The sequence below is a fragment of the Artemia sp. Qi Xiang Cuo genome, chromosome 21 (genome assembly GCF_049724085.1).
Source record: "Artemia sp. Qi Xiang Cuo chromosome 21, ASM4972408v1, whole genome shotgun sequence".
Lineage (NCBI taxonomy): Eukaryota > Metazoa > Arthropoda > Branchiopoda > Anostraca > Artemiidae > Artemia > Artemia sp. Qi Xiang Cuo.
In genome coordinates, this window is record NC_142814.1 from 19,169,214 (window position 1) to 19,196,351 (window position 27,138).

The following is a 27,138-nucleotide window of genomic DNA, read 5'->3' on the forward strand; positions in this document are numbered from 1 at the left end:
TGAAAAAAAAAAAAATTTATGCGAAGGAAAAATGATCAAGACTTTCAATAAGTTAGGGGGAAGAGGAGCATATGTGGCTATTTCAGCCTCATGTGGCTTGATATTGCAAATATCTCTTAGTAGAAATTGTAAAAAAAAAAATAAGAAAGTATGGGGCACGCCATTTCGTCTTGACCATGACGGTATCAGTTGCCATGATCTCCGCAATTGGCTTGTGAATATATCAGCCTGTATAATTACTACTCATATCAATGTTACTCATCGCTTCATAATATCCGTCGTTTGATAATATTATTGGTTATTTTTTATGTCGATAGTCCCTTATCTAAGAAATGTTTGAAATGATTGGTTGGAAATTAAGATTTAAGTATCTTCAACTTGAAACTGTTTTGATTTATTGACTAAAATAAATTCCAGTAAGTCTAAAACCATTTTTAGTTAACTTATTCAAATGCTAAAATTTCTGTTTTATATGCTGTACATTCAAATCACCATATAAGTTCCTATAATAGATTAATATAAGAAGAAAATATTTGTTCGTCCGTTCCATCTTCTCTCTTCCACAGGGATATTGTCCTCGCACATTATTCTTGCCTCTCTGTTGCTTTTGAATTTGAATGGCTCAGTTCTCCGTTTTCATTCACAGCATCAACAAGAGAGGCGAACAAGACTTCTGGAAAAGAAAACAAATTGGGTTACAATATCAAACCATAAAAATGGGTGGCCATAAAAATTAATTTTTTAGGCCAAACCATCTTTACATTAAAAGTAACCGCTTCACCTATCTTGAATTTAATTTATTTTATTTATCTACTCCTTTTTGGTAGGCAATGGGGTAGCAAGGGCTTGAATACACTATGCAAATAACTTATTGATTGTATTATGTGGTAGTGGAACTGGCCACCAATTCACTGAAAAAGTAGCATAAATTTGACTGCAACAACTATACCCGTACCAAATAAGGAGACTGATTGATAAACAAGGACCTGAGAAAGATGAGACAAAATAGGAAATGAGACATTACGGTCCTATACTACCCTGTCAAAAAGTGTGCTTTCATTTCATTGCTCTTTTTTTGTGATGTATTTTTGCAAGTCAATCACATGATTCCTTAAGCGTTTGTCAGAAAGGAAGGCCAACTAACTCTGCCTTTTTACCTGTTGCTGTTGTGTAACATTTTTAACTAGTAAAAGAACACAAAATCTGATTTGTTATTTTGTATAAAATTTTAAGCCTGTAAAAAGAACGAACACTTTTCGTGACACATTTTATACAAGTAAACTTTCTGTTTCTCTGTGACCTCAAGGAAACCATTCGTCAGAAACCTTGAACCTTATAAAATTCTGTAAATGCTTAAACAAATATGGTGGTAAATATTCATTCATTGACCTTTTTTTATGAAGAACATTGCGAAGAAGGCGAAACAAGGGATTTCCAGCTAGTCAAAAAAAGGATAAAAATGAAGATATTTCATTCGAGACCTCCGCATGACCGTCCCCGTTACGTAAAAGTAAATAAAGGGTAAAAAATATTTGGATTTAAGTCCTAAGGACAAAATAAACCTAAAAAAACTAAACACTAAAATTAAAATAGGTCCTTCGAAGCAACAGTAAAAGGATATCAACGTTTTTCATTTTGTCATAAACAGGCTTTGTGGTTTTAGAAATGATTTATGTCTATTTTGTATAAGAAATAAACATAAAAAGCACAGTTAACATTAAATTTAGATTTGGGAGCACGAAGGGCCACTTGAACGAGGGTCCAATTAAATGGGGTTGAATTGCACGGGAATTCAGTTTAACGGGAATTCAGTTGTACGAGGGTTCAGTTACACAGGTTCTGTTGAGTAAATTTAGACTTTCCTTCTTAGCCATAATGTGGCTCCACATACTTAACACCCGCTTGTTACGCCATTTTTTCTTGAAGTATAAGACACAAGACATAAATATTCCAACCTTATCAATATATTTGACTCGAAAGACTGAATTTAGGCTCAATAACGGAACATGCTATTTCATCTTTTTTTAGAAGAAAGGGGTGAAACACACTGGAATTTTCAGGTTGGCAACACTGTAGGAAACTTCTATTTTCACCAGTTTTAAAGGTATGATTCGTTGTTCGAAACATTTATTGTGAATATTGAAACCTCAGAGAGAAACCTTAGCTCACCGTTCACATGAACAGGTATTATTGCAACAATGATAGCGCGACCTTTGTTCATCTTCGTAGTCCTAACTAGCCAGATGTAACCTAGAAACCTCAGAGAGAAACCATAGCTCACCGTTCACATGAACAGGTATTATTGCAACAATGATAGCGCGACCTTTGATCATCTTTGTAGTCCTAACTAGCCAGATGTAACCTAGAAACCTCAGAGAGAAACCATAGCTCACCGTTCACATGAACAGGTATTATTGCAACAATGATAGCGCGACCTTTGTTCATCTTCGTAGTCCTAACTAGCCAGATGTAACCTAAATACCTTATATAGTACTAAATAAGTAAACAATGCTTAAAAGGTTAAAATAACTAATAGCCTCGTGGGAGAAAAGAATCAACTAAGTAGGAGAAATAGAAAGAGAGACATTTACGTCTACAGCTGGCAAAAAGATATAATTAATCCCATAAACTCTTTCTTTGAACGACAATCACGAAATGAATAGTTTCTCCGGGCAAAGATAAAGCTTTTCTGGATATTGAATCCTAGCGAATCTTTAATTGGATATCCAAAACTCTTCGATACCTACAGGTCTTGGTTTTTATTCTTTTTTATGTTTGTATTATTTCATTTTTTGAAATGTCTACTTCCATAGATATAATTTTTTAATTCTTTCCATGTGGCCAAATCATAAAAAGGAGACGATTTTCGGCCCGATACACGAAGTAAATTGTAAGCAAGATCTGTTCATCGGGGTACTACCATTTCATCTAACCGTCACAAGCACTAAACGTCATTTCGTCGACAAGGAAAATCCGTCCGAACATCAACACGTCAGGACATCGACACGTTAGGACATCGACAGTCACAATCGCTACCCGTCAGGACGTCGACACGTCATAACATCTAAAAATTTCTTAGATGTTATGACGTGTCGATGTTATGACTGTCGACGTTCTGACGGTTAGTGGTTCTGACGGATTTTCGTTATGAAAAAAATTTTGATGTTGAAATTTTGGCAAAATTCTTGATTTCTGCAGAAAATTTGGCATAAATCAGGTAGAGATTCGGTAAAATTTACGAAGATCGCCCCCCAATAAAATGAGCCTCAGGGCGCCCCAGCCTGTCCCTGACGTAAGGATTCTAAGTCTAGAGCGCTAACCCCTTGGCTAGGACGGCTCAGATTTCGTTTAGTAGCATATAAATGAGCACATACAAAGTATTTAGCACATACTGCTTCAGGATGTGGTAATCCAAAGGGTGGTATGTTACATAACATTGATTTCACTAGGCTGTAGAAAACTGAAGCATTTATAATGTGTATACAGGGTTTTTTCTGGGTTGTAATCGGGTAGTTGATAATACCAAAGTCAACATGATCAAACACTGATGATCAAAAACAACATGTCAAATTTGACCCAGTGACCTAACTAGTGACCTACCCTAGTTCTGAACGAGAATAGAACCCATTAAGTGTAAGAAATGAGAGAAAGGTGATATTTATGTCTACTGCTAAACAAAGATGTATTTAATCCCATAAGCTCTTTCTTTGAACTACAATCACGAAAAGCAAAGTTTCTTTGAACAAAGGTAAGGTTTTTCTGGATACTCAATCTTTGGGAACCTTTAATTAGATATCCGAGACTGTAGTTTGTTTTACAAGTAATTTCTGAACGCCTACAGATCAAGAACTACTGTGACGTCACAGTATGGTTCCAACGCATTTGAGTAAAACTTAGGTTAGTTATATTGCACAATCATGAAATAGATAAAAAGTTATATAAGTAAGAAAAGAAGAGAACCTATCAGATTACCAATTTGGTAGAATATAATAAGGAAAGTTGTATATGCTGTTCCATAATATGAGAATATTATCAAAATATAGACAATATTTTTCAAATGCAAGTACTTGGAAACCTCAGAAGGTTAGTCTATTAACTAGCTTGTTGACCCTTTTACAAAAAAAAATCAATAATTACTGGAAAATCTAACTAGCTGGGGGTAAAAAGCCAAATAGGTCATATTCGAATGTACATTACTTTCCACGATCGTAAACTTAATGGCGAAAAAGTTACAAATATCGGCTTTATCATAAATTTTAACTATAATGAATTATTTGTCCATGTATTATAATAATAAAATCTGAAAAAAAAAATCAGTCAAGCCACTACCATGAACCGAATCCAAAACCAACTCTGGAAGATTAAACCTCTTTTCAAATGTCAATAACGTTTTTACAGTTTAAATACATAGTAGTTAATCTAAATCTGTCTTAGTTTTGGACAAAGATGTAATAAATTCTTGAAGATTAAACCTCTTTTCAAACGTCGATAATGTTTTTGTAATTTCAATACATAGCAACAACTCTGGGAAATTAAACCTCTTTTCAAATGTCAATAATGTTTTTACAATTTAAATACATAGTAGATCATCTAAATCTGTCTTAGTCCTGGACAAAGATGTACGCTTTAGGTTGGCTCAAATAGCAACGGACCTGAATTACCTACTATGGATATTCTAATAGCCCACTTATGTCACTTAATCTTAAAAAATTCTAAATAAAACAAACTCCAAAATACCAAACGTCATATTCAAACTAAGGCATCTTAAGCATCGAGTAGTATTGAAATTATTTGAAAGATTATCTTTTTTTTTACTATGAATTGAATAAAAAAAACAAGTTTTTTCAACTCAAAGTAAGGAGCAGCAATAAAACTCAAAACGAAAAAAAAAATTATTAACAAACAAAATTATTGAAGAGGTTGCTCCCTCCTCAATACCTTGCTCTTCACGCTAAAGTTTTTAGCACTTTTAGAAAAGCTTCCTATACAAATTAAACGGCACTTGTGTCTCAGGAGACGTTCTTAAGAAATTGGGACAAACAGTCAAATTTTAACGTAAAGAAGAAGGTCTCAGGCACGTAGCCTTTTAATTTTCTCAGGTTCGTAGCCTTTTATGAGTAACGCTGAGCTTAATGAATCTCATATATTTGAAATCAAAATAATAAGCCGATTCTTTTGATATATTTATTGACATCAAGATTTCGTTTTTAGAGTTTCGGCTACTATTTAGCCATGTCACTCCTTTTGTTACCACGAACTGTTTGACATCTTATTTAAAAGAAGAACTATGAACAACAAGAAAACGTTCTTAATATGATTTTTCATATTTCCAAAACTCCATTTTGCGATAAATTACCTTATAAGGTATTGAAATAAACTAAAGTTACATTCTGAGCTGAAGCTAAAGAATCAGTAGCCTGTAATGGAATTATACAACTTCAGTACGGGTTAAACAAACTGAACTTGATATGCCCATAAATTGTATATTAGGCTCTCTCTAACTCTAGATAAGCAGTCTTCAAACTTTCTATCTCATAAATATGAAAAAACATTAACTTCATCACCACTGTATCACCAAAAGGGGTGCAATTTTACACTTATTTTGAATATTCATTTAATTTTTTCTGTAAAAACTGTATCACTAAAAATAATATAGTATACCACCAATGGTAAATGCGTTACCACGAACTGCTTGACTTGGCATCTAATTTAAAAGATTTTGTGTTCCAATTAGTTGATTTTGATATTGTTGACGAACAAAAGGGATGTTATTACAAACTTTACACGCGTGAATAAAAGTAAATTCTTGTGTAGATAACAAAATACATTATTTATTTTATTACTACAAAGAATTCCAATATCATTTTTAATGCAATATTCAATGTAAGATGTCAGAAAAATTGGGGGAAAGGGAGAATCTGCCCCCCCCGCCCAGGCCTATAACCCCTACTGGCTGTACGAAAAATGCCGTTTAATCCCACTTTCTAGGGCTATAATGAGAGTAAGATTAAAATAGCTACGACATGTTCTGTAGATGAAGGGTGACAGATTGCTAAAGATCGTCCTTGTCAGCCAACCATCTTAGGCCAGACGGAAAGCAAGCCGAATGGGATTGGAGGATGTCATAAGGAAAGATTTAACATTAAGCAGCATCCGGTTAATTTATCACTGTCTATTAAAAGGATTTTATCCCTATTTGAACTTTTATTTATTGTTTTACTTTAAAATTTTTTTATTTGTTCTTAATGAAAAAATAAAAAATAAATAAAGAATGAATAACAATGTGGTTATAAGCATGTTGTGCACATGAGAACAAAATTCTTATAAAACCCAAATACACCACTGTGCCGGTGTGTCATTTTAGATTACCATATACCTATAAGGATTCTTAAGCCTTAACCTATAAGCCTATAACCTATATTACCTATAAGGATTATATATATATATAAATGTATATATATATAAATGTAAAAAAAAGCGGAGTACAAAATGAAACAAAAGAAAGAAGAAAAACATATTTGACACTAAAAATTAAATGCACGTATTTCATTCACAGAAACAGTTGGGTCAGCGGTGAGTCATAGAGTTTACTGAGGGATCGTGTTGAGGCTCTCCGTTCTAGATCAATCACCTTGGTTGATGGATCAAGGATTCCATATATGGATGAGATCTCCGTGTTAGAAAATATTAGTGGAAGTCCCAGCAAAAATTTTGCAAATGTGTAATACGTGGTTCGTATTTTTCGACGCTTTGTGGGGGACAACATTTCCCACAAGGGTGATGTGTACCAGATGGCAGGAGAGACGACAGTACTGAATAGTCTTGACTTAATAAAATCCAATAATGACCACTTGCATTTGACGGCTTTTCCGCATGAGTGGATAGATTTAAAGATTGATTCGGTCAACAAGCCTCTAATTGACCTAGATGTCAGACCGCGCGTGATATTAAAGCATTTTAGGGACTGGGACTGCTGAATTCTGATACCATCAAGGACAAGATTGGAATTGGTCGAGTTGGTGCCGCTAAAAACGATAAATTCCGTTTTCTCTATGCTGACTCGTAGTCCTATTCTTCTGTATAGGGTCTCTAGGAGACGAAGATTCTCTTGTAGTCCCCTTAGCGTGCTGCTTAATTAAGCAGCATCCGGTTCATTAGCGCTGAATGAACTAACACTTGGACAGAGGTTAATTACATTGGGTGAGTTGAACTTTGCTTTATCACATTTTAATAAATTATCGTAGATAGAGTTCAAACCAAATTCGCCCGGGTCACGATGTAAAGCAATGTTTCTGAATAAAATTTTTCTTAATTTCAAGAGTTTCGCGAAAATTTTGCTTTAAACCCCGGTCCCTAGAAATCAAAGAGACATTATCGAACAAAATAAAATGGTCTGGAGAATTAAAAATATGTTCCGAAAGAGTCTCTATGCTGTAATAATCTCGCTAATGAACCGGGTCCAAGAGGGTCAAAGAGACTAACTTCCGTTTTTGATTAGAAAAGAATTAGATTATTAAACAATGTGTAGTTTTATTTTATTTCGTATATAGATTATTGTTTTTAATTGTTTTAGTTTAGTTTCACTACTGATGACGGCCACTGCATATGTAACAGAAATATCTAGTATTTTTGTGAAATTTATCATTGTCTGTTAAAAGGATCTTATCCCTGTTTGAACTTTTATTTATCGTCATGGAAAGGCAGTGTGGTCTCCGGAATTATCTGCGTCAAAAGTAAAGCAAAGATCCTTCACACAAAAGTGAAGAGCGATATTTCTAATTTTGATTTCAAGGAACCACCCTTGCTCCTCTTTCAATTAAATTTTTGTGTTGCACAAAAAAAAAAAAAAAACTGTTTCTATTTAAGGCACATGTAAAAAATAAGTTTCCATTATCAATCCAGTGTGACACTGGATTGATAATGGAAGAGCTTATTTTTGGAAGGGATAATGGAAGGGCAGATCCAGGATTTTTTTTCGGGGGGGGGGGGTTACTAATTTTTGACTCAAACCGGGTAACCCCCCCCCTGGATACGGCCTTGCCAGTGTCATATATTTTTTTGAAATTTCGTTGCTCTTAAGAAACAGAACTCATTTTTTAAGTATTGGTAAGAAAAGAGGTATTGAAGTATTAAAACTTTAGTATAAAGAACGGGGAGCTACGGGGGCTGAAGCTCTTCAGCCCTATCCTCTTCTATTCAACCCTCAATTATATTTAAGGCAAATGTAAAAATGAGCTCTTTCATTATCAATCCAGTGTGACATATATATTTTTTAAAAGTTTTTTGCTCTTAAAAAACGGAATTCATTTTTAAAATATTGGTAAGAAAAGAAGTATCGAAGTAAAACTTTAGCATAAAGAAAGGAGAGTTACGGAGGTTGAAGCCCCCTCAGCCCTACCCTGTCCTACTCAATCCTCAATTCTATTCAAGGCAAATGTAAAAATATGCTCTTCCATTATCAATCCAGCGTCATATGAATGAATGAATGAATTTTATTAATAACCTGTCTTACAATTAACAGAAAAAGACAGAGCACAAACTAGAAAAGAAAGAAAAAGCAAAAATTGGCAAGAAAAACAAAAACAAACAGAAAGAACTACATAATAATACAACTATTTGAGAAGGTGGGCCCACTCGTGATCCAGGAGCTCTAGTTTTTTGACGTAATTATGAATTACCTCCTCCACGGCACTCAGAGGCTCAGCAATTCCATATTTCACAGCAATATGGCGGTTTCTAACAAAAGGCGGCACTTGAAGAAGATATCGGGCATACTTGAAAAATACCGACCTTATGCCTTTCTTGTTTCGTGCACTCAGGAGCTTCCAAAAAGGAGACAGGTACAAGACATGAGGCAAAGCTACTACATTATAAAGACGAGCCAAATATTTACGGCTCGAATTGCGACGGCTAGTGACAACACCCGCATAGGCAATGCGCTCTTTTTTAGAAAGGTGTTCAATAAGCAAAGACAGAGTCTCTCGAAGATTATGATCAATCGGCAGGCCAAGGTGCGTAATGTGACTAGATAGTGTTATAGTAACTCCACCAAGCCTGACAATAGCATTATCTTCAGGGCAATTAAAAAACAAAACAGAAGACTTTTCTACATTAAACTGCACATCAACATCAGCATAACGTTTTTCAAGAAGCGAGAAATTCCTTTTTTTTAAGTATTGGTAAGAAAAGAAATATTGAAGTATTAAAATTTAAGGATAAAGAACAGGGAGCTACAGGGATTGAAGCCCCCTCAGCCATACCCTGTACTACTCAACCCTCAATTCTATTCAAGGCAAATGTAAAAAATATGCTCTTCCATTATCAATCCAGCGTCATATATTCTTTTGAAAGATTGTTGCTTTTAAGAAACATAATTCATTTTTTTAAGTATTGGTAAGAAAAGAAATATTGAAGTATTGAAGTAAATAAGTAGAACAATTTAAAGTTGTGTTTCATTGTCTTTTATAAAAATTTCCCTGCTGTTCTTCTTATTTGTTTATGATGGTCAGGCAGTGTGGTCTTCGTAGCTGTTTGTGTCTAGCTTAGGGGGAGCAGTTGACTTATGATATCTTTTATTTTATTAGCTTAGGCAAAAAACATACTAATATAATCAATCAACTGAGGTATGAATCTTCGATGAATCATCGTGTTTATACCCCGAGGTTCACTCCAGGACCCGCTATCGTTAATCTCTCCTCTAGAGCTTTTGAACCTAAGGAAATCCAAACTCTTGAAAAAGGTCCAAAATTTTCTTTTCCACCAAAACAGGTTCCTGTGGCAGAAATTATTTCCTCCTTAGAATCTTCTTTGCACAAACACCACACATCCATTTCTAACCCAGATGAAGTGAGGTCTTGTTTTATTAATACACTTTACGGCAGCCAAAAAAAAGTTACATCCCATACTAATTTGACACCAGAAATTTCGCACGACATGAAAATTTTGTCTAATCTTTGCAAAGACCCTTCAATTATAATAACTAAAGCAGACATTGGAAAGTCACTTGTAGTCATGGGTATCTTATATTACGACAATAAAGTTTATTCATACGTGAATGACACAAATATATATACTTCCATGACTCACAACTATACTGATAAGCTTGCGAATAGAATTATAACCGAATTAGAGAATCTAAAACAAAATTGCAAAATCCCCCCACAATTCTATAATAAATTTCTCCCCCGAGGTAGCTTTTGCCCAAAGTTTTACGGTTTACCGAAATTACACAAGCAAGGTATTCCCTTGAGGCCAATTGTAGCATGTACGAAAGCCCCTGCTTCCAATATTGGAAAGTGGTTATGTACAGCCTTTAAACCGTTTCTTTATTCCCAAAAATCGTGCATATTTAATTTGGTAGATTTAGTAGAAAAACTTAAAAATGCGAACAGTTCAGAAAACACGATAGTAAGTAGTTTTGACATAGTTTCTATGTACACAAATATTGATATAGCAATATCTGAGCAGTTATTAAAAAATAAAATAGAAGACAACTATCATTTATTTGAAGATTCAACAACAGGAATAGATTGTGAGGTTTTAATGTCTCTAGTCAAAATGTGTAATAAGTATTCAATGTATTTTCAGTTCCGTAATTCTTTTTATCAACAAAAAAATGATCTCCCTATGGGTGCGCCGCTATCCGGGTTATTAGCGAACATTTATGTAGAACACCTTGAAAATTGGGCCTTAAATCCATATTTTTTAAAACTTGTATATTGGGGGCGTTATATGGATGATGTAATATCGCTCTGGAATTATGGGGTCATTGAACTTAGGGGCTTTCTATATCACCTTAATACATATGACCGAAATATACAATTTACCTTAGAAATTAAAATTGCCAGTAAAGGTCCGTGTCTTGAAGTTTAAATAAGTTTAAATGTCTATAAGCTGGAATTTACAACCTACAGAAAACCCACACAAAACAACATACACCTGCATTCCAAATCCAATCAACCCCCACAAGTTAAAATAGGGATAGCCAAAACCTCTTTTTATGATGCCCTAAATATATGCTCTGAATCTTACATCACAGATGAACTAAATTTTATTAGAGACATACTTTTTGGAAACGGTTATCCTATTGTCTTTATTAACAATACAATTAGCCGAAGATTGGCAAGACACTCCCGTAAAATTAAGGGTCTTTTACAATGTGAAGTTCCCGCCAAGCCCTCAAATATAATTTACCTTCCATATATTCCAAAAGTCACTACAAGTTTAAAAAAAGTTTGCACGCAAAATAATTTTTGTGTCGTATTTACAAACAATTTTAAAATCATGAATTTCTTAAATTCTGGTAAAAATATAACCCCAGTTACTCGCCATAGAGGGGTTTATCAAATACCATGTGACTGTGGCCATTTTTATGTTGGTAGAACCCATCAAAATTTAGAAAAACGCCTGCAACAACACAAAGATGACATAACTAAAGCTTTAAATTCTAATAGTACAAATATTTCCTTTGATTCTGCTTTAAGCAGTCACATATATGATAACCCTAGTCATAAAATGCTTTTTGAAGAAACTTGCCTTATTAGCAATGATTTAGGCATAAAACAGGTTGTTCGAGAGGCAATTGAAATTAAAATCAAAATAAATAGTAATATTTCTTCAAATAGAGATTTGGGGGAATATTCGCTTAATGCCTTATATACAAATTTAATTAGAAATGATTTAACTAATTATATTAAAAAATCAGTAAATGACTCCACTCAACCTATTACGAATATACCATCTACGCTGGCTGCCAAGAGGGCGAGATTAGCTTTAAAAGCTTGTCTGTAAGTATTTTAATTCCATCTGAATGAATTGTTCTCTGTCCACTTCGTTGGAGTACCAGTCCTGGTTGAACTTCCTTGAAGTAATGATATTAGGGCTGTTTTAAAACATTTAAAAAAAAACCTTTCATTTTTAACGATTGAATTTTAGTGTTAGTTTCTTTTAAATTGTTTTTATTCTCTTCGTCTGTTCTGCTGAGGACGGCCCTTGGATATAGGGTCGAAACATTCATTTAAAGTTGCGGTCCACTGTCTTGTATAAAAATTTCCCTGTTGTTCTACTTATTTGTTTATGATGGAAAGGCAGTGTGGTCTTCGTCGCTATTTGAAGTAATAAAACTTTAGCATAAAGAACGGGGAGTTACGGGGGTTGAAGCGCCCTCAAACCTCATCTATTCCTGTTCATTTACCGTGTCAATGTCGCTCTTTAATTTCATTAAAAATTGTTTTTAACTTGATTTAGGTTTGTTCAGTATTATGTAGAATTTAAAATATTGGGTGGGAGAGAGTATATACCTTATACTTTAGGAGTCTGGGGGTTTGAAAATAATGCTTTGAACAATTTCAGAAAGCTCCAGATTGACACTTGAAATACGGCTCTTTTAAGAAAAATCGTACAAATCATATAGAACTCCTGGATTTGTACACAGGCAGATCCAGGAAGGGTCTGAGGACCCCCCCCTCCCGAGATTTTTCTGGTACCCTCAATTTTTGCTTTTTTCCGTTTTCACTTTAAAAAAAAAATTGTCAATTTGATTAATAATTGGCGCCCTTGTCACATTGACCCCTCCCCAAGATTTTTCTTATTGGGACCCTTGTCACATTGCCCCCCCCCAAGATTTTGCTCTAGTTCCGCCTCTGGATATGTATCAATCTATTCACAATCAAACGCTTCATAACTTCACAATTTTGAAGTCAAAGCAATTTCTTAGATTTTTGTATCACTTATTAATAGACACGGCAAAAACCAAATGTAGATAGAAGATAAAAGTTTTGAAAGTAACGTATACACTCTGTCGAAACAGTTGATATTATAGTCACAATTTTCATTTTGTTACTGGCAATGACACTGACAGTGTACAGGCATCTTAAAAGTTTATTGATTTGAAACAAATACGTTCTGCAATGCAGTTTTTGGAAATATATTAAATAAAAAAACAAGTTTTTTAAACTGAAAGTAAGAAGCAACATTAAAAATTAAAACGAATAGAAATTACGATATGAGGAGGTTTGCTCCCTAGTCAATACGTCGCTCTTTACGCTAAAGTGTGAATTTTGTTCCAACTGTTTAAAAATGACCCCTGAATCACAAAGGCCGTTTAATTAGAATAAATAGCTCTTTTGAAAGTACTAAAAATAACTTTAGCGTAAAGAACAAGGTATTGACGAGGGGGCCAACCCCCTCATATAGGTAACATTTTCTATTCGTTTTAAGTCTTAATGTTGCTCCTTACTTTCAGTTGAAAAAAAACTTGTCTTATTTAATTTAATTTCTGATCGTTTTTTAAATAATGCTGAGAAATCCGACACCCCCTTTGCGAAAAACTCCCATCCTCCTTCCCCCATGAAAAATTCCTCCATGGAAAGATCTTCCAACGTAAACCCTCCCCCAGACGCTCCCCCCGCACAAAAAATCCCCCCTATAAAAGGTCTTTATACTTTGTGATAACCAATACTATATGTAAACAATGGGCAAAGTTCACAACTTGCAGCCCTTCCCCCGAGGACTGTGGGGGATTAAGTCATCCTCAAAGATACAGTTATTAAATTTTTCGACTATGCTGAACAAAATGGTTATATCAAAATTTTGATCCGGTGACTTTGTTGAGAAAATGAGCGTGGAAGGGGGCTTAGTTGCCCTCCAATTCTTTTATTACTTAAAAAAGGTACTAGAACTTTTAATTTCCGTTCAAATGAGCCCACCTGGGATATTCTAGGACCACTGGGTCGATGCGATCACCCTTGGGGGAAAAAAACAAAAACAAACAAACATGCATCCGTGACCTTTCTTCTGGCCAAAAATACAAAATTCCACATTTTTGCAGATAGGAGCTTGAAACCTCTACTATAGGGTGTTCTGATATGCTGAATCTGATGGCGTGATTTTCATGACTTTAAGGCTTTCTTGACTTTCATGACACTCTATGACTTTTAGGGGGTGTTTCCCCCTTTTTTCTAAACTATGGCAAATTTTCTCATCCTCCCCGTAAGTTTTGATGGGTGAGACTAAACTTGATGAAACTTACATTTTTTAAAGTAGCGTAAAAATCCGATGCTTTTGATGATTGGTATCAAAATTCCAGTTTTTAGAGTTTCGGTTATTAGTGAGCTGGGGCGCTCCTTGCTTACAGTTTGTTACCATGAACTGTTTGATCAGTATATCACAATCAAACTCTTCGCAGATCTTCGCATTCACATGCGATTATAAAATTGCCATTCTACAAAAGATGCTGCAAAAGTCGAATATAGACCTTAATATATGCATTCTGCACAAATAGCAGCTAATATTGCAATAATTATTATTATTAAGTTCAAAATAGATTTTAAAAACGTTTCTAAGCTTTCAGAAAACTCTTGAGTGTCAAATCAAAGCTCTATTCTAATAAAAATCACGCGAAAAGGTGACGTTTTTGGACATAATCATTGTAATTATAATTAAACTCTTCGTATAGAATTCCACAGCCTCATATTCCAAAGAATTTCTGAGGTTTTAGTATCGCTTCTTAGTTAGTTGTCCAAATTACAAATCAATACTGCATTTGAAAAGAAGCTTTTAGAAAGTACTAAAATAAATAATAATAAGCAGATAAATTCAACCTTACCAAGTATTTGGGCTTTCACTTGCTCAGAAATTCGACCCGTGTTCGTTTCGTCATCTAGGTATTTGGCTAGACTGTGAAGAGCTTTTTCAGTGTCTCTTGCACCCTCTAAAATATGATGAAAATAACATTGAAAAATGACGTTGAAAAACGAAAAATAACGTTGTTATTTTTCAAAAACAGAAAGATAGAAGAATAGGGTGAATACTTCCCGTTCTGAGATCATCAAAACAGTGGAATTGGAGGCTTAAAGTGAGTCCATGACCCTTATATACCTCCAAATCCCTTTCTAACACCTGATAAAGAAAGGCAGGCTTGTTGCGCCTTGTTTGAATCGGAATGTTACAAAGGTCTTCAGTCTCTGTGACTCAAGGATCACAGGGGACCAATGTTCCTTTTGACTACAAAATAACGCCAAACTCTTGTTTCTAAAAACCAACACTATGCTTTCGAACGAATAGGTCTGTTCTAGTTGGAAAGTTGCCAATCCTCCCCAGGATCTGTAAAATGTTCATTTTAAAAGAATTAGTTTTGTTACTAAAAACATATGTTTTGACTATAAAGTGAAGCAAGTTGCACTACAAATTTAAAGTTGCTCTCCAAAAGTAGCATCTGACTGCTCTTGGAGTTGCTCTCCAAAAAGAGAAGTCGTGCTGTATCACTTGAGGGAGTAGCTCCATTAAGATGAGAGCCTTTTGCAGTCGAGAGTATCATCCTAAGTTTTCAACATTATTAAACTGTATCATGAATGATATGATACATTGAAACTTTTCAAATTGCGATTTTTACTTTTTCATCTAATCGCATTCGTAAGTTTAATCGTACTAGAGTTGGCATAAGTTTTACGTCTTCGACTAATATCCAACTGTTAAAATATTGTCATCTGATGACGATGGGTATGTAACTTTTGCTGATTAGTTTACATGCAATTGACTTCTGTTACAAATTTGAGGAAACGTTTGTTTCATACGTACCACAGAGAGGGACTTGTGAACAAGAATCGTACAACACGTTAGAAAAAACAGGAGAGTGGGGTCTTTGTACATGCGCCGAGTACATATCACTTATTTTGATGTGCTTTTCAGGCTAAAAATTCGTATCCTCAACAGCATTATTTTTACTATTTTATATAAAGGCTCTGACATGTCTGTCCCTCTAATATACAAGGTAATTTAGGTTGTTTAAGTTTTGGCACACTCAAAATATTCCCACTAGATTCAATGGAGATTCAAAGGATTCAAAGATTTAAAGGCGATTACGCTACTCAGATTCAAAGGAGGCTCGGGACTGGATTTGAAAGATCTCATGCAGAAACCTGAAAATTATGGCTTAGTATGAATTGATCATAAACAGTATGTGGGTCGGTAATTAGCTAATACTGACTTACTGAATTCTGGCTTAGTGAATATGTTAACGTATGACCAGACGTTAACATAGTTAAAATATTAAATGCATAATAACAAACATAATAAAATATAAAAAATACTAAATATGTTTTGTCTGACTAGACGAAAAAACATGTTAACGTTTTAAATATATCAAAGTAAATGAGATTTCTTAGGAAATCGTGACCATACCACAATTTCTAGATTGCGTGTAAGAACTCTGCTACCACTTACATGAGGCCTAAAATTCCTCTTAAAATAAAAATGGTTTATCGTCCACCTAAAATAACTACTAAGTAAAATCCTTCATCACCAAACTGATGTTGTCAGGCTGAGTTTACTAAAAAATTAAATAAAAAAAACAAGTTTTTTAAACTGAAAGTAAGGAGCGACATTAAAACTTAAAACGAACAGAAATTATTCCGTATATGAAAGGGGCTGTCCCCTCCTCAACGCTTCGCTCTTTGCGCTAAAGTTTTTTATTGTTTTAAAAAATAAAGTTGTGAGACAGAGTCAAACTTTAGCGTAAAGAGAGAGGCGTTGAGGAGGGGACAACCCCTTTCATATACGGAATAATTTCTGTTCGTTTTAAGTTTTAATGTCGCTCCTTACTTCCAGTTTAAAAAACTTGTTTTTTTCATTTAATTTCTGACCGTTTTTTAGTTAATGCAGCTTTTATTTTGGCTCATCGGCATTGAATAAGTAGATACAATTTGCATAAAAATTTTACTTTTCTTTTGTTAAATGGATGTCTCTAAATTTGGTTATGACGTAATTTACAAATTAACTTACGTAACTAACTTCTATATTCGTATATTTTTCTTCTGGCAAAAAATACAAAGTTGCAGATTTTTGCAGATATGAGCTTGAAACCTATGTAATAGGGTTTTCTGATACGCTGTATCTGACGGTGTGATTTTCATTAAAATTCTTTCACTTGTAGGGGATGTTTCCCCCCTCTTTAAAAATCGGGTAAATTTTCTCAGGCTCGTAGCCTTTGATGAGTAATACTAAACTTAATAAAATTTATATATTTAGAATCAGCATTATAAACCCATTCTTTTGATACATTTATTGACATCAAAATTCCGTTTTTAAAAGTTTCGATTACTATTGAGCCGTATCGCTTGTTTTTTTTTATTGTTTTTTTATTACGTATATGTTATTACGTATATGAGGGGGTTCTCCCCGTAGTCAATACCACGCTCTTTACGTTAAAAGTAAAAAAAAAAAAATAATTCACGAACCCTCTGAAGCACTAAGGCCGTTTAATTAGAATAAATATCTATTTTGATAGCACTAAAAAAACTGTAGCGTAAAGAGCGAGGTAATGACTCGGGGGAGAACCCCCTTATATACGTTATAATTTCTGTTCGTTTTAAGTTCTAATGTTGTTTCTTATGTTCAGTTGAAAAAACTTGTTTTTTTTAAATTGAATTTCTGATCATTTTTTAAATAATGCTTGGAAATCAGGCGCCCCCTTCATAGAAATGTCCCTTACCCCAAAGAAACATCCTCTACAGATAGATTCTCCCGAATAACCCCCTCCTCCAGCCCCCCCCCCCTCCAGAAAAAAATCCTTCCAGAAAATGTCTGTATACTTCCCAATAACCAATAAATAATGCTGGCAAGTTCGGCACCCCCTTCATGGCAATTTCCCTTCCCCCATGAAACCTTCCTTCATGGACAGATCCTCCAGCTAGAATCCCATGTCTAGACACGTGTCAGGGGAGGCATCAATGTCTAGACAACTACCGTTCACAAGTAAGACTTGGTGCTTGGCTAGACAAGTTACAGCTAAGCATCCAGTTCAGGATTCTAGAACTCAAAGTCTAGGATTTTCGATTGCAGCCAATCAGAATGTTTCAAGTTCCACTATTTTCATCATCTATGTTTATATTTTTAAACTGAATTTTAATTTTTGTTTTCTCATTATTTTTTTTTCGTTTTAGGCAAATATGCAACACCAGACATAAAAGTAAAGCACACTACGGCAATTGTTTGGCTTGCCTCATCCCTTATCTTGCGCCAGTAAAAATAGGGATTACAATTTTGAAAGTTTTGCCAGCACAAGCTCTCTTGATTGGCTAGAAATTACAACTGTAATCTATTTGAAACTAAATTTGCAGTTTTAGCTAAGCACTGAATTCTTCTTGTGAACGGTAACTTCATAGACATTGATTTCTGGCCAGAAACGTGTCTAGACATGAGTTTCTAGGTAGACACGCATGTGAACGCCGCTTTAAAGCCATCGGACAAGTTTCCAGCAAATTCAAATTAATATTTGTCTTCCTATAAATGACCATTATACCCTTGGGTTACTCGGCTTTGCTACAACAGAATGAATTACTGGAATTAGTACTGAGAGGGCATTCAAGGGGAGGGGAAATCCACATTGACATCATGTAAGAAATGAGCAGATGCGAAAACTTTAAAAAAATACCTGTTTTAATACTTTGTCTGAAAAATATTTTTCCCATTTGATATAACATTTCCCTGAGGCTTAAATCGTCGCTTTCATCACTGACTGGTATATTTGTAATCTCATGTGCCATTCCCGTTGGCAGTACTGCCATCTCCGGCTGAAATGCTACCTTATTCCGATTATCGTCCAAGTATTCTGGGACATGTCTTGATTCCATTGGCTGTGAAACTAAAAATATTGAATCTTTTAGATACAAATAAAAAGATACGAAATAATTCTAAAGAAAGTAAAGAAAGTAAAACTCTCCTCGACTTAGATTATCCTGACAATTTGAGCATCCTCGATGGAAATGTTTGCAAAATGAAAATGAATAAATTTTTGGACGTTTTGAGAGTTCAGGGTGCAAGAATATATTTGAAAATTAATATTAAGAAGACAAAGTCACTAAGATTAGAAATAAGCAAAGGTGAAGAGGTAATTTCGGGTAGCAAGAAGATTGACCGAGTGGACAGCTTCACGTACCTAGGTAGTATTTTTTAGTAAAGACGGTGGGTGTAGTGAAGATGTTAAAAGTAGAACAGCGAACTGTTTTTACAGTGTTTTCACCTTTTTTTTTCACAGTTGAAAAAAGTTTGGATAGAAAGATAAATGTGCGAACCAAGAAAGGAATTTTGGAAGCTACAGTGATGACAGTGGTCAGGAATTGTTCTGAAGCGTTGGCACTCCCAAAGACGAAGGAGGATTTGTTATATGTTTAAAGGTTTCAGAAACACCCTTCTATTTGTTTCTCAAATCAGTAGTTTTTTCTTAAAAAGATATATTTTGTCTTGAAAAGTTTTTTTTACAGGAATCTTCATAGCAATATTTAAAGTTTTGGCCATAGGAAATCTTCTTGTATGCGAGGGGGAGGGGCTGCTTTTCAATTCGACCTCTGATCTTTACGCTAATGGCTTTAGCTATATTATATAGGCACAGGATAATTTTCGTTAATTTTAAGCCGCTCTTTACTGTCATTTCAAATTAAATTTTTTTTTTTTATATTTGATATAGGCCCACCAGAAATTAGTCCAGGAAAAAAATCCTTCATGATCTGTTGATTCATGATGAAGAGACACTTTAATTAAAAATTAATTTGAAAAACCGGAAAAAGACAATAGAAAAAGAGCGTAGTATGGTGGCATCTATCTCGTTATGAAGCCTGATAAAATGTAAAACACACGGTTTTCATTGTTTACAATAAGCAATTTCTTTTTTATGCATAAAACTTGCTTTTCATTTGTTACCAACATTCATCTATGCTATGCAATGATTTGTTTCCCATTTTCTTTAGTTAAATATGATCATAGAAAGCTCAAACACATATTTCCAGGGTCGATTCTTAGAATCTTGTTCTACAGCCTTGTTCAGTCTTATGTTTCACATTGTTCTGTTATTTGGATGTCAACTTTTCCCTCGTCTCTGATGCCCCTTTCAAACCTTATAAAACTTATGATAAAGCAAGGACTCTTATTAAGGAAACTAACCGATCTTCACTTAAACCCTTGCTTGATTTGAAATCTCTCTATTTTCTTTCTTGTTTTTCTTTCATCTTTTTACAATTGCACGGCCATCTTCCTGCTGCTCTATGTAATAATATATCTTTTGTTTCTGATCAATAGACTTATCATCTACACACTTCCAGCAATTTACAGATTCTTCATACTCCATCAGTGAGGTCTGACTTCAACCCTCTGACAGCTTGCAACAGGATCTGGAACACGCTCCCTGTGTCTGCACGAAGCTGCCACTCGTTTAGTATGTTCAAAAATTATGTTCGAGATTTTCTAGCTAGTAATTAGCTTTTTTCCGGTTTCCCTAGGTGTTGATGTCTCTGGATTGAGTTGGATATTTATTTGAGTTGGTGAATTCATGTGTTATTCCCTGCCTAGCTTGTCATTCTGGGGATTATTAAGGTGGGCGACTGGATTTTTTTTTTTGATTTCGTTTATATATATTTTTTTGTGTATGTATTTTTTTCTCCCCTGTTCTTTCTCGGCCATGGAGCCTTAAGGGGGAGATTTTGCTGATGTAGTTTTTTGTTTATGATTTTTATTGTTAAATAAAGAACTCACTTACTCGGAAAAACAAATATGTAAAAGTTAAGTTTTAAACATGAAACTCACTGTTGATTCAGGCCGGGCAATATGGCTTTCAGATCTTAGTTACAAAATCAAGAAGATTCTTTTGTCTAGGAAGTCTTGCTTTTTCTCTGCTTCACTAGCCTGAAAAATTTATTTTCAGCTAAGCAATGTAAAATAAAAGCGAGGTTTCCTCTTTTGTTTGAAGTAAAACAAAGTTGTCTTGATTTCACAAGATCAAGACAATGATAAAAAGACTCCAAATATTTTCAAAAATTAAGAATTCATGAATTTCTTTCCAAAATTTAGAAATGTCATTTACAAAACTTAGAAACGTCATTATATGACGATTAAACCATCATTACAGGGTTTATCAGATCAGCGACGTGACCCTTCGCGACGTATTCTTCACATGCACTTCTCTTACCATAAAAGATTATAATTGACGACCAAAACTAATAAAGCGGTTTGGAGAAGAAATTTCATACTTTTCGGGATTGCAATATGATGTAGATTGAAGGTTTTCATAGACATTAAAAATAGATCTGGAGATCTTTATTTCTTCCTTTAGATTTTTAAACATTTTAGTGATGCTGCCGACGTCAGGGGACTACTTCACGGAAAAGACTGGATCAAACTTTGACTCCAAATATGAGGTTTGATGACTGGACTCGTAGATGTGAACAGCATTTGGTCGAGGGTCTTATTAATGATCTCGCCAAACCTGCAGTCTGGGTTGATAGGAGGTTGGCCCAAAATTTAGAAATGCCATTTACAAAATTTAGAAACGTCATTATATGACGATTAAACCATCATTACAGGGTTTATCAGATCAGCGACGTGACCCTTCGCGACGTATTCTTCACATGCACTTCTCTTACCATAAAAGATTATAATTGACGACCAAAACTAATAAAGCGGTTTGGAGAAGAAATTTCATGCTTTTCAGGATTTGTGCAATGTGATGTAGATTGAAGATTTTCATAGACATTAAAAATAGGTCTGGAGATCTTTATTTCTTCCTTTAGATTTTTAAACATTTTAGTGATGCTGCAGACGTCAGGGGACTACTTCACGGAAAACTACTACTACTACTACTAACAACTGACTGCAGCACTAAGCCACCTGAAGCTAACACAACTACGCACACTCCTACGCCATCCCAATCTATTTAAAGCCACTCTTTTTTCACCCGCCCACGAAGTTCCCATTCCCCTTAAATCTTTCTTTATGACGTACTCCCACCCCAGACGGAGACGACCTGCCTTCCGTTTAGCCCTAGATGGATGGCCGAAAAGAACAATCTTCGGCAATCTGTTATCCTTCATCCGCACAACGTGCCCTAACCACCTCAACCTTTCTTTCATTATAGCCCTAGAGAGCGGTATTAAACCACCTTTTTCGTATAGCCAATTGTTTGAAATACGGTCAGTCAGCCGGGTACCCAGAACAATCCTTAAGCGATTTCTCTGGAAAACATCTAGCAAATCTTCATCCGCTTTTCGGAGCGTCCATGCTACAGATCCATATTTGACTACTGCCATCACTGTAGCTTCTAGTATTCTAATCTTTGTTTGCAGACTTATCTTCCTATCTTTCCAGACTTTTTTTAACTGTGAAAAAACACCCTCAGCCTTGTCTATTCTATTTTTAACATCTTCACTGCTCCCACCCTCTTTACTAATAATACTACCAAGGTAAGTGAAGCTGCCCACCTGATCAATATTTTCCTTACTCAACGTCACGTTTTCTTCTTCGCTTATTCTTATCCTTAGTGACTTAGTCTTTCTAACATTAATTTTCAAACCAATTCTAGCACCCTGAACTCGCAAAACCTTTAAAACTTCATTCATTTTGCTCACACTTTCATCTAGGATGCTTAAATCATCAGCATAATCCAAGTCCAGGAGACTTTTTCCTCCCCATTTGATTCCGTGGTCTCCCATTGCCATTCCTGTGCTCCTTAAAACAAAGTACATCAAAATAATCCATATAAAGGGGGAACACAACTCTGCTTAACTACTGATTTAATACAAAACCAGCTGCTAATCTCATTTCCTACTTTAACCACAGCAGTGTTATTCTCGTACATAGCACTAATCACTTTAATGTATTTTTCTGGTATACCATACAAGGATAACACCTTTACTAAAACTCTTCTATCAGCAGAATCGAACGCTTGCTCATAATCTATAAAACTGAGGACCAAAGGTGTTTGAAAACTCAGACACTTCTCAATTATTAGCCTAAGAGTGAAAATTTGGTCGACACATCCTTTACCTTTTCTAAAACCGCACTGCTCTTCTCTTAAAAAATTGTCTACGGCATATCTCGGTCCAAAAAGTATTATATTATTAAGTAATTGGCTACCTACAGAGACCAGACTAATGCTTCGATAATTACCACACTCGCTTTTATCACATTCCTTATAAAGTGGCTTAATTAATGTTTTCCTAAAATCGTTAGGTACTTCTCCATTTTCAAAAATCATATTCATAATCTTCAATAACTTATTTCTAACCTCAGAGCCACCATATTTAAGAAACTCATTTAACACCTTATCAGCACCTGGAGCCTTATTATTCTTTAATCCTTTTAGTACTGTTGTTAATTCCTCCTCACAAAACAAATCTTCCTTCACATCCAAGGTATCACAAACTTTTTCATTTTCCTCTATATTTTTTCCTGCAACTCTATCTCGGTTAAGCAAGTTCTCAAAATGTTTGGTCCATCTCTCTTTAGTTTTTTCCTTATCGCTAATTGCGACCCCATTACTATCTTTAACTCGGCCAAGCCCGGATTGACTACTCCCTCTCAATTTGTTAACATTCCAGTACAATATTTTACTATTATGCCGTCGAGCTGCATCTTCCAGATCCTCGTCAATTATATACATGGCCTTCACTTCACACCTCCTTAGTTCATATTTTAATGCTTTCTTCACTTTCCTTACGTTCCTTTTGTTTCCATATGATCTATCACTCGGATAATTCTTGTACAAGTCCTTTCTCCTTTCTATTAAACATAAAGCTTTTTCACTAATATTCTTAGCTGCAGTTCTAGCTTTCTGCCCTAATACACCTTCAGCAACTTTACAAATTATTTTTCTAAAATTATTCCAACCATCTTCTACAATATCAAATTTTAAACTCTCAAGTTTAGTATTCAACTGTTCCTGGAAAGTTTCTCTCAAATTCTCATCCTGGAGTCTACCAACATCATAACTTCCCGGTAGGTAGTTACCATTCCGATATTTCAGCTTTAAATTAACCATAGACACTACTAGATAGTGATCTTTACTTTTAACATGAATAACAGCACTCCTATATACCCTAGTATCTTGTATTGATCGTGGCAGTCTTCGGTCTACTATAACATAATAATTAAGGTTTACTGTCTTACCATCGTGTGAACACCATGTTAACTTATGAGCCATTTTGTGACTAAACACCGCATTGATTATAACTAGATTGTTATACCTACAAAACTGCAAAAGTCTGTATCCATTACTGTTTTCTTTTAGTACACCAAATTTACCTAGGCTGGGATACCATCTATCCCTATTTCTACCAACCTTGGCGTTAAAATCTCCCAGTAATAATATCATATTTCTACCCGGGATCTTGTCTATTTGCTCCTGTAACTGTAAGTAAAATTCATCTGAGTCACTAGTATCTCCGTCAGTCGGTTCTACAGGGGCGTATACTACTATAACTGATACCCCTGAACTTTCTAGTCATAAAATGAGCAATTAGTGTTCTATTATTAATGCCTTCCCAGCCTAAACAAGACGTAGCAGCTTTCTTATTCATCATGAGCCCTACTCCCTGTCTATGTACCCCATCCTTCCTGCCTGAGTAAACAAATTGTATATCACCTAATTTGATGCTTCCTATCCCTGAGATATGAGTTTCTGAAACTCCTAATAAATCCAGTTCGAATCGTCTGAATTCGTCAGTCAAAATGTCGATACGATAGTCATTTTTTAACGTCGTAATATTCCAAATTCCAATTTTCATATTCTTTAAATCATTGAAATTATTTTCGCCTCAGGAAAAGCAATGATCCTGGATACCAGTGCAGGACGGGGATCATATATCGTCTCAAGTCTACACCGAAGCGCTTGAGCCGGCTTAGAACCGGAGAGCGAGAAGTCCCTGGGACTTCCAGTATGAATGGAGGCTTTGTGCAATCCTGGGCCCATCTTGGTCACAACATGGTTTTCAGCACTTGACGATGCTCTTCTATCAACAAGAGTCGAAATCCTGCACAGCCAGTCTGAAGCCTATTACCACCGACTCATTATATATTCATACCTACAAATATTATGCTACTACAGGGAGGCAACCCATAATAGATAAATTAGCTAGGAAGAGGTTTTTCAGCCCGAAGATGCCCATAAAAACATACCAATCCAAGAAAAAGTACCCATTAGTCAGAATCCTATACAAATGCACTGTTATTGACTAGGCTATGAAGACCTTGAGGGTTCCCAGTCCTCGAGTGGGTCTCGAATTTATTACTAGGTCTCCAGTCCCACGTACGTTCTAAAAGGATTAAAACAATCCTAAGCACAGGTTGTTGTCCATAGATCTGGATCTTACGCCCTGCCAGACTGGATCAAACTTTGAATCCAAATAAGAGGTTTGATGACTGGACTTGTAGATGTGAACAGCATTTTGTTGAGGGTCTTATAAATGATCTCGCCAAACCTGCAGTCTGGGTTGATAAGAGGTTGGCCAGAGGGCGAAGGTATGTTACGAATGAAAGCGAATTGGTACAGGATAGTGCATTTGCATACATTCTATTGAGTATTGTATTTCAAATTTGGTCTTAAAAGGAGCATAGACGGTAAGTGGTAGCCATACCCATGGAGGGGGATTATCCATGGAGGAAGCGGGTGATGGGCCACGCACGGAAGGCTCATTGCAGCTTCATCGTTTCTATGATCGTCACTTGTTTCTATGTTGATGGTTATATACACTAGGTTTTTCAGAGTGACGTTTTACAGTTTCTAAAGGCATCTGCGGCTTTTTATTCTTTGTAAAAGTCCAGTTGGACAGATGGGGACTGTACAACCCTTGCGTGTAGTTCTTGAAATTTTAAGCCATGCTCGTAGTTACGCCCTGAAGAGCTTAATTCCCCAAGACATTTTATAACTGCAAAATATTACGATGCAATATTCACAAGTTCTAAATTGAACTTTTCCCAAGTTTGCATATTTAAAAGAAGTCAAAGAAAAAGAACAATTTACAAAACAACTTAAAACACAAAATAGTAAGAATAAAATATGAATAAATTAGAACAACTTCAACCGAGTATTTCATTTAATACTAATAGGCTTTAATTTTTTTAATGACCATTGTGTTTATTAAACAATATAGTTGATGTGACGAGTACTTGTGACACTAATATAAGCTTATATTATTAATTTGAGAGACCTGTCTGGATGAGAGAGAGCTTGATTAATTCATTCAGATTGAAAGCACAAGCATTTTGCTTGCATCTGGTGAGTTTTGTCATCGACAAGGAAAATGCCTTTCCTACATTTTGTTGACAGAGAAACGTCGGGTATTGGTTTAAATTTAAAAATAGACAGTAGATTTTGAAACATCGAATTTTGTCAAGATTAGGAACGTCCGATTTTGGATTCGAAATTAGACCGTAGGTTTTGAAACATCGGATTTTGTCAAAATTAAAAACGTCAGATTTTGGTTTAAATTTAGAATTAGACCGTAGATTTTTGAACATCAGATTTAGTCAAAACTAGAAACGTGGGATTTCTGTTCAAATTCAAAATTATACCTTAGAGACTATGTTTTGATTTGCAATACTTTACTTAGCCTCCAAGCAATGGATATTTAAAATCTGCCAAGAAACCAGCCGCTATATTTTTGATTCTCTGTAGACCTACTACTGACAAAAATCTGCATATAATCATGTAGTTGTCTATTGTGTCGACAGTCCTGTCTTTAGACTGTTGCTAAATCAAACAACATTTGTAAGTAGATCATGTTGAATTTTAATTATGGTAAAATTAAAGCCGGTTTTTCGGTGCCTCGATCGTGTCTCCTTGTATCTAAAGTCGGAATAGAAGCTTGTGAAACTCGGCATCCAAGAAATTGAAAGATATCTAAAAATATGGGTGCAAATTGTTATTTTCAGTGCTAAAAAAAAAAATCAATCATGTACTGAAGATGACATGCCAGTGAATCCATGTATGCGGGGTGCCAGAGGGGATCATTACTTGCTAAAACTGTTGCACTAGGAAGATAGAAATCGGTAAAATTAAAATCAGTTCTTCGGAAAATCATTTCAAAGGAAGAGCCTGTCTAGCCATGTTGGCATCAGGTGGCTCGGTGTCAGACTAAGTTATTATTAGTAATAATGGTAGTTCTTTGCTACCTGGAGCGGTACATTTTTAATCTAAAAATCGGGGCATCAGGTTGCAAATTCGGATACCCAAGAAATTTCAAGGAGTCAAGTCGGGGACAATCGATTGTTAATTCCGGTGATCAGGAAGATCAATACAGTAGATTGGAGAGCATGATAGCACATCCATACAGAGAGGGCACCGATAGGATCATAGTAGGATCCTCTGTAATACTT

The 27,138-nt window shown here is 35.2% G+C and overlaps 1 protein-coding gene across 1 annotated transcript; it reads right to left on the reverse strand.

The window, feature by feature from the left end:
- Positions 1 to 374: 374 nt before the first annotated feature.
- On the reverse strand, positions 375 to 18,635 carry LOC148939314 (uncharacterized). The gene is made up of 3 exons (XM_089107016.1): positions 18,431 to 18,635; positions 14,606 to 14,710; positions 375 to 673 (listed from the first exon to the last, which is right to left on the reverse strand). Exons 1-3 carry the CDS (start codon positions 18,627 to 18,629, stop codon positions 585 to 587), a joined length of 393 nt encoding a protein of 130 aa, XP_088963142.1. The 5' UTR covers positions 18,630 to 18,635; the 3' UTR covers positions 375 to 584.
- Positions 18,636 to 27,138: the final 8,503 nt, after the last annotated feature.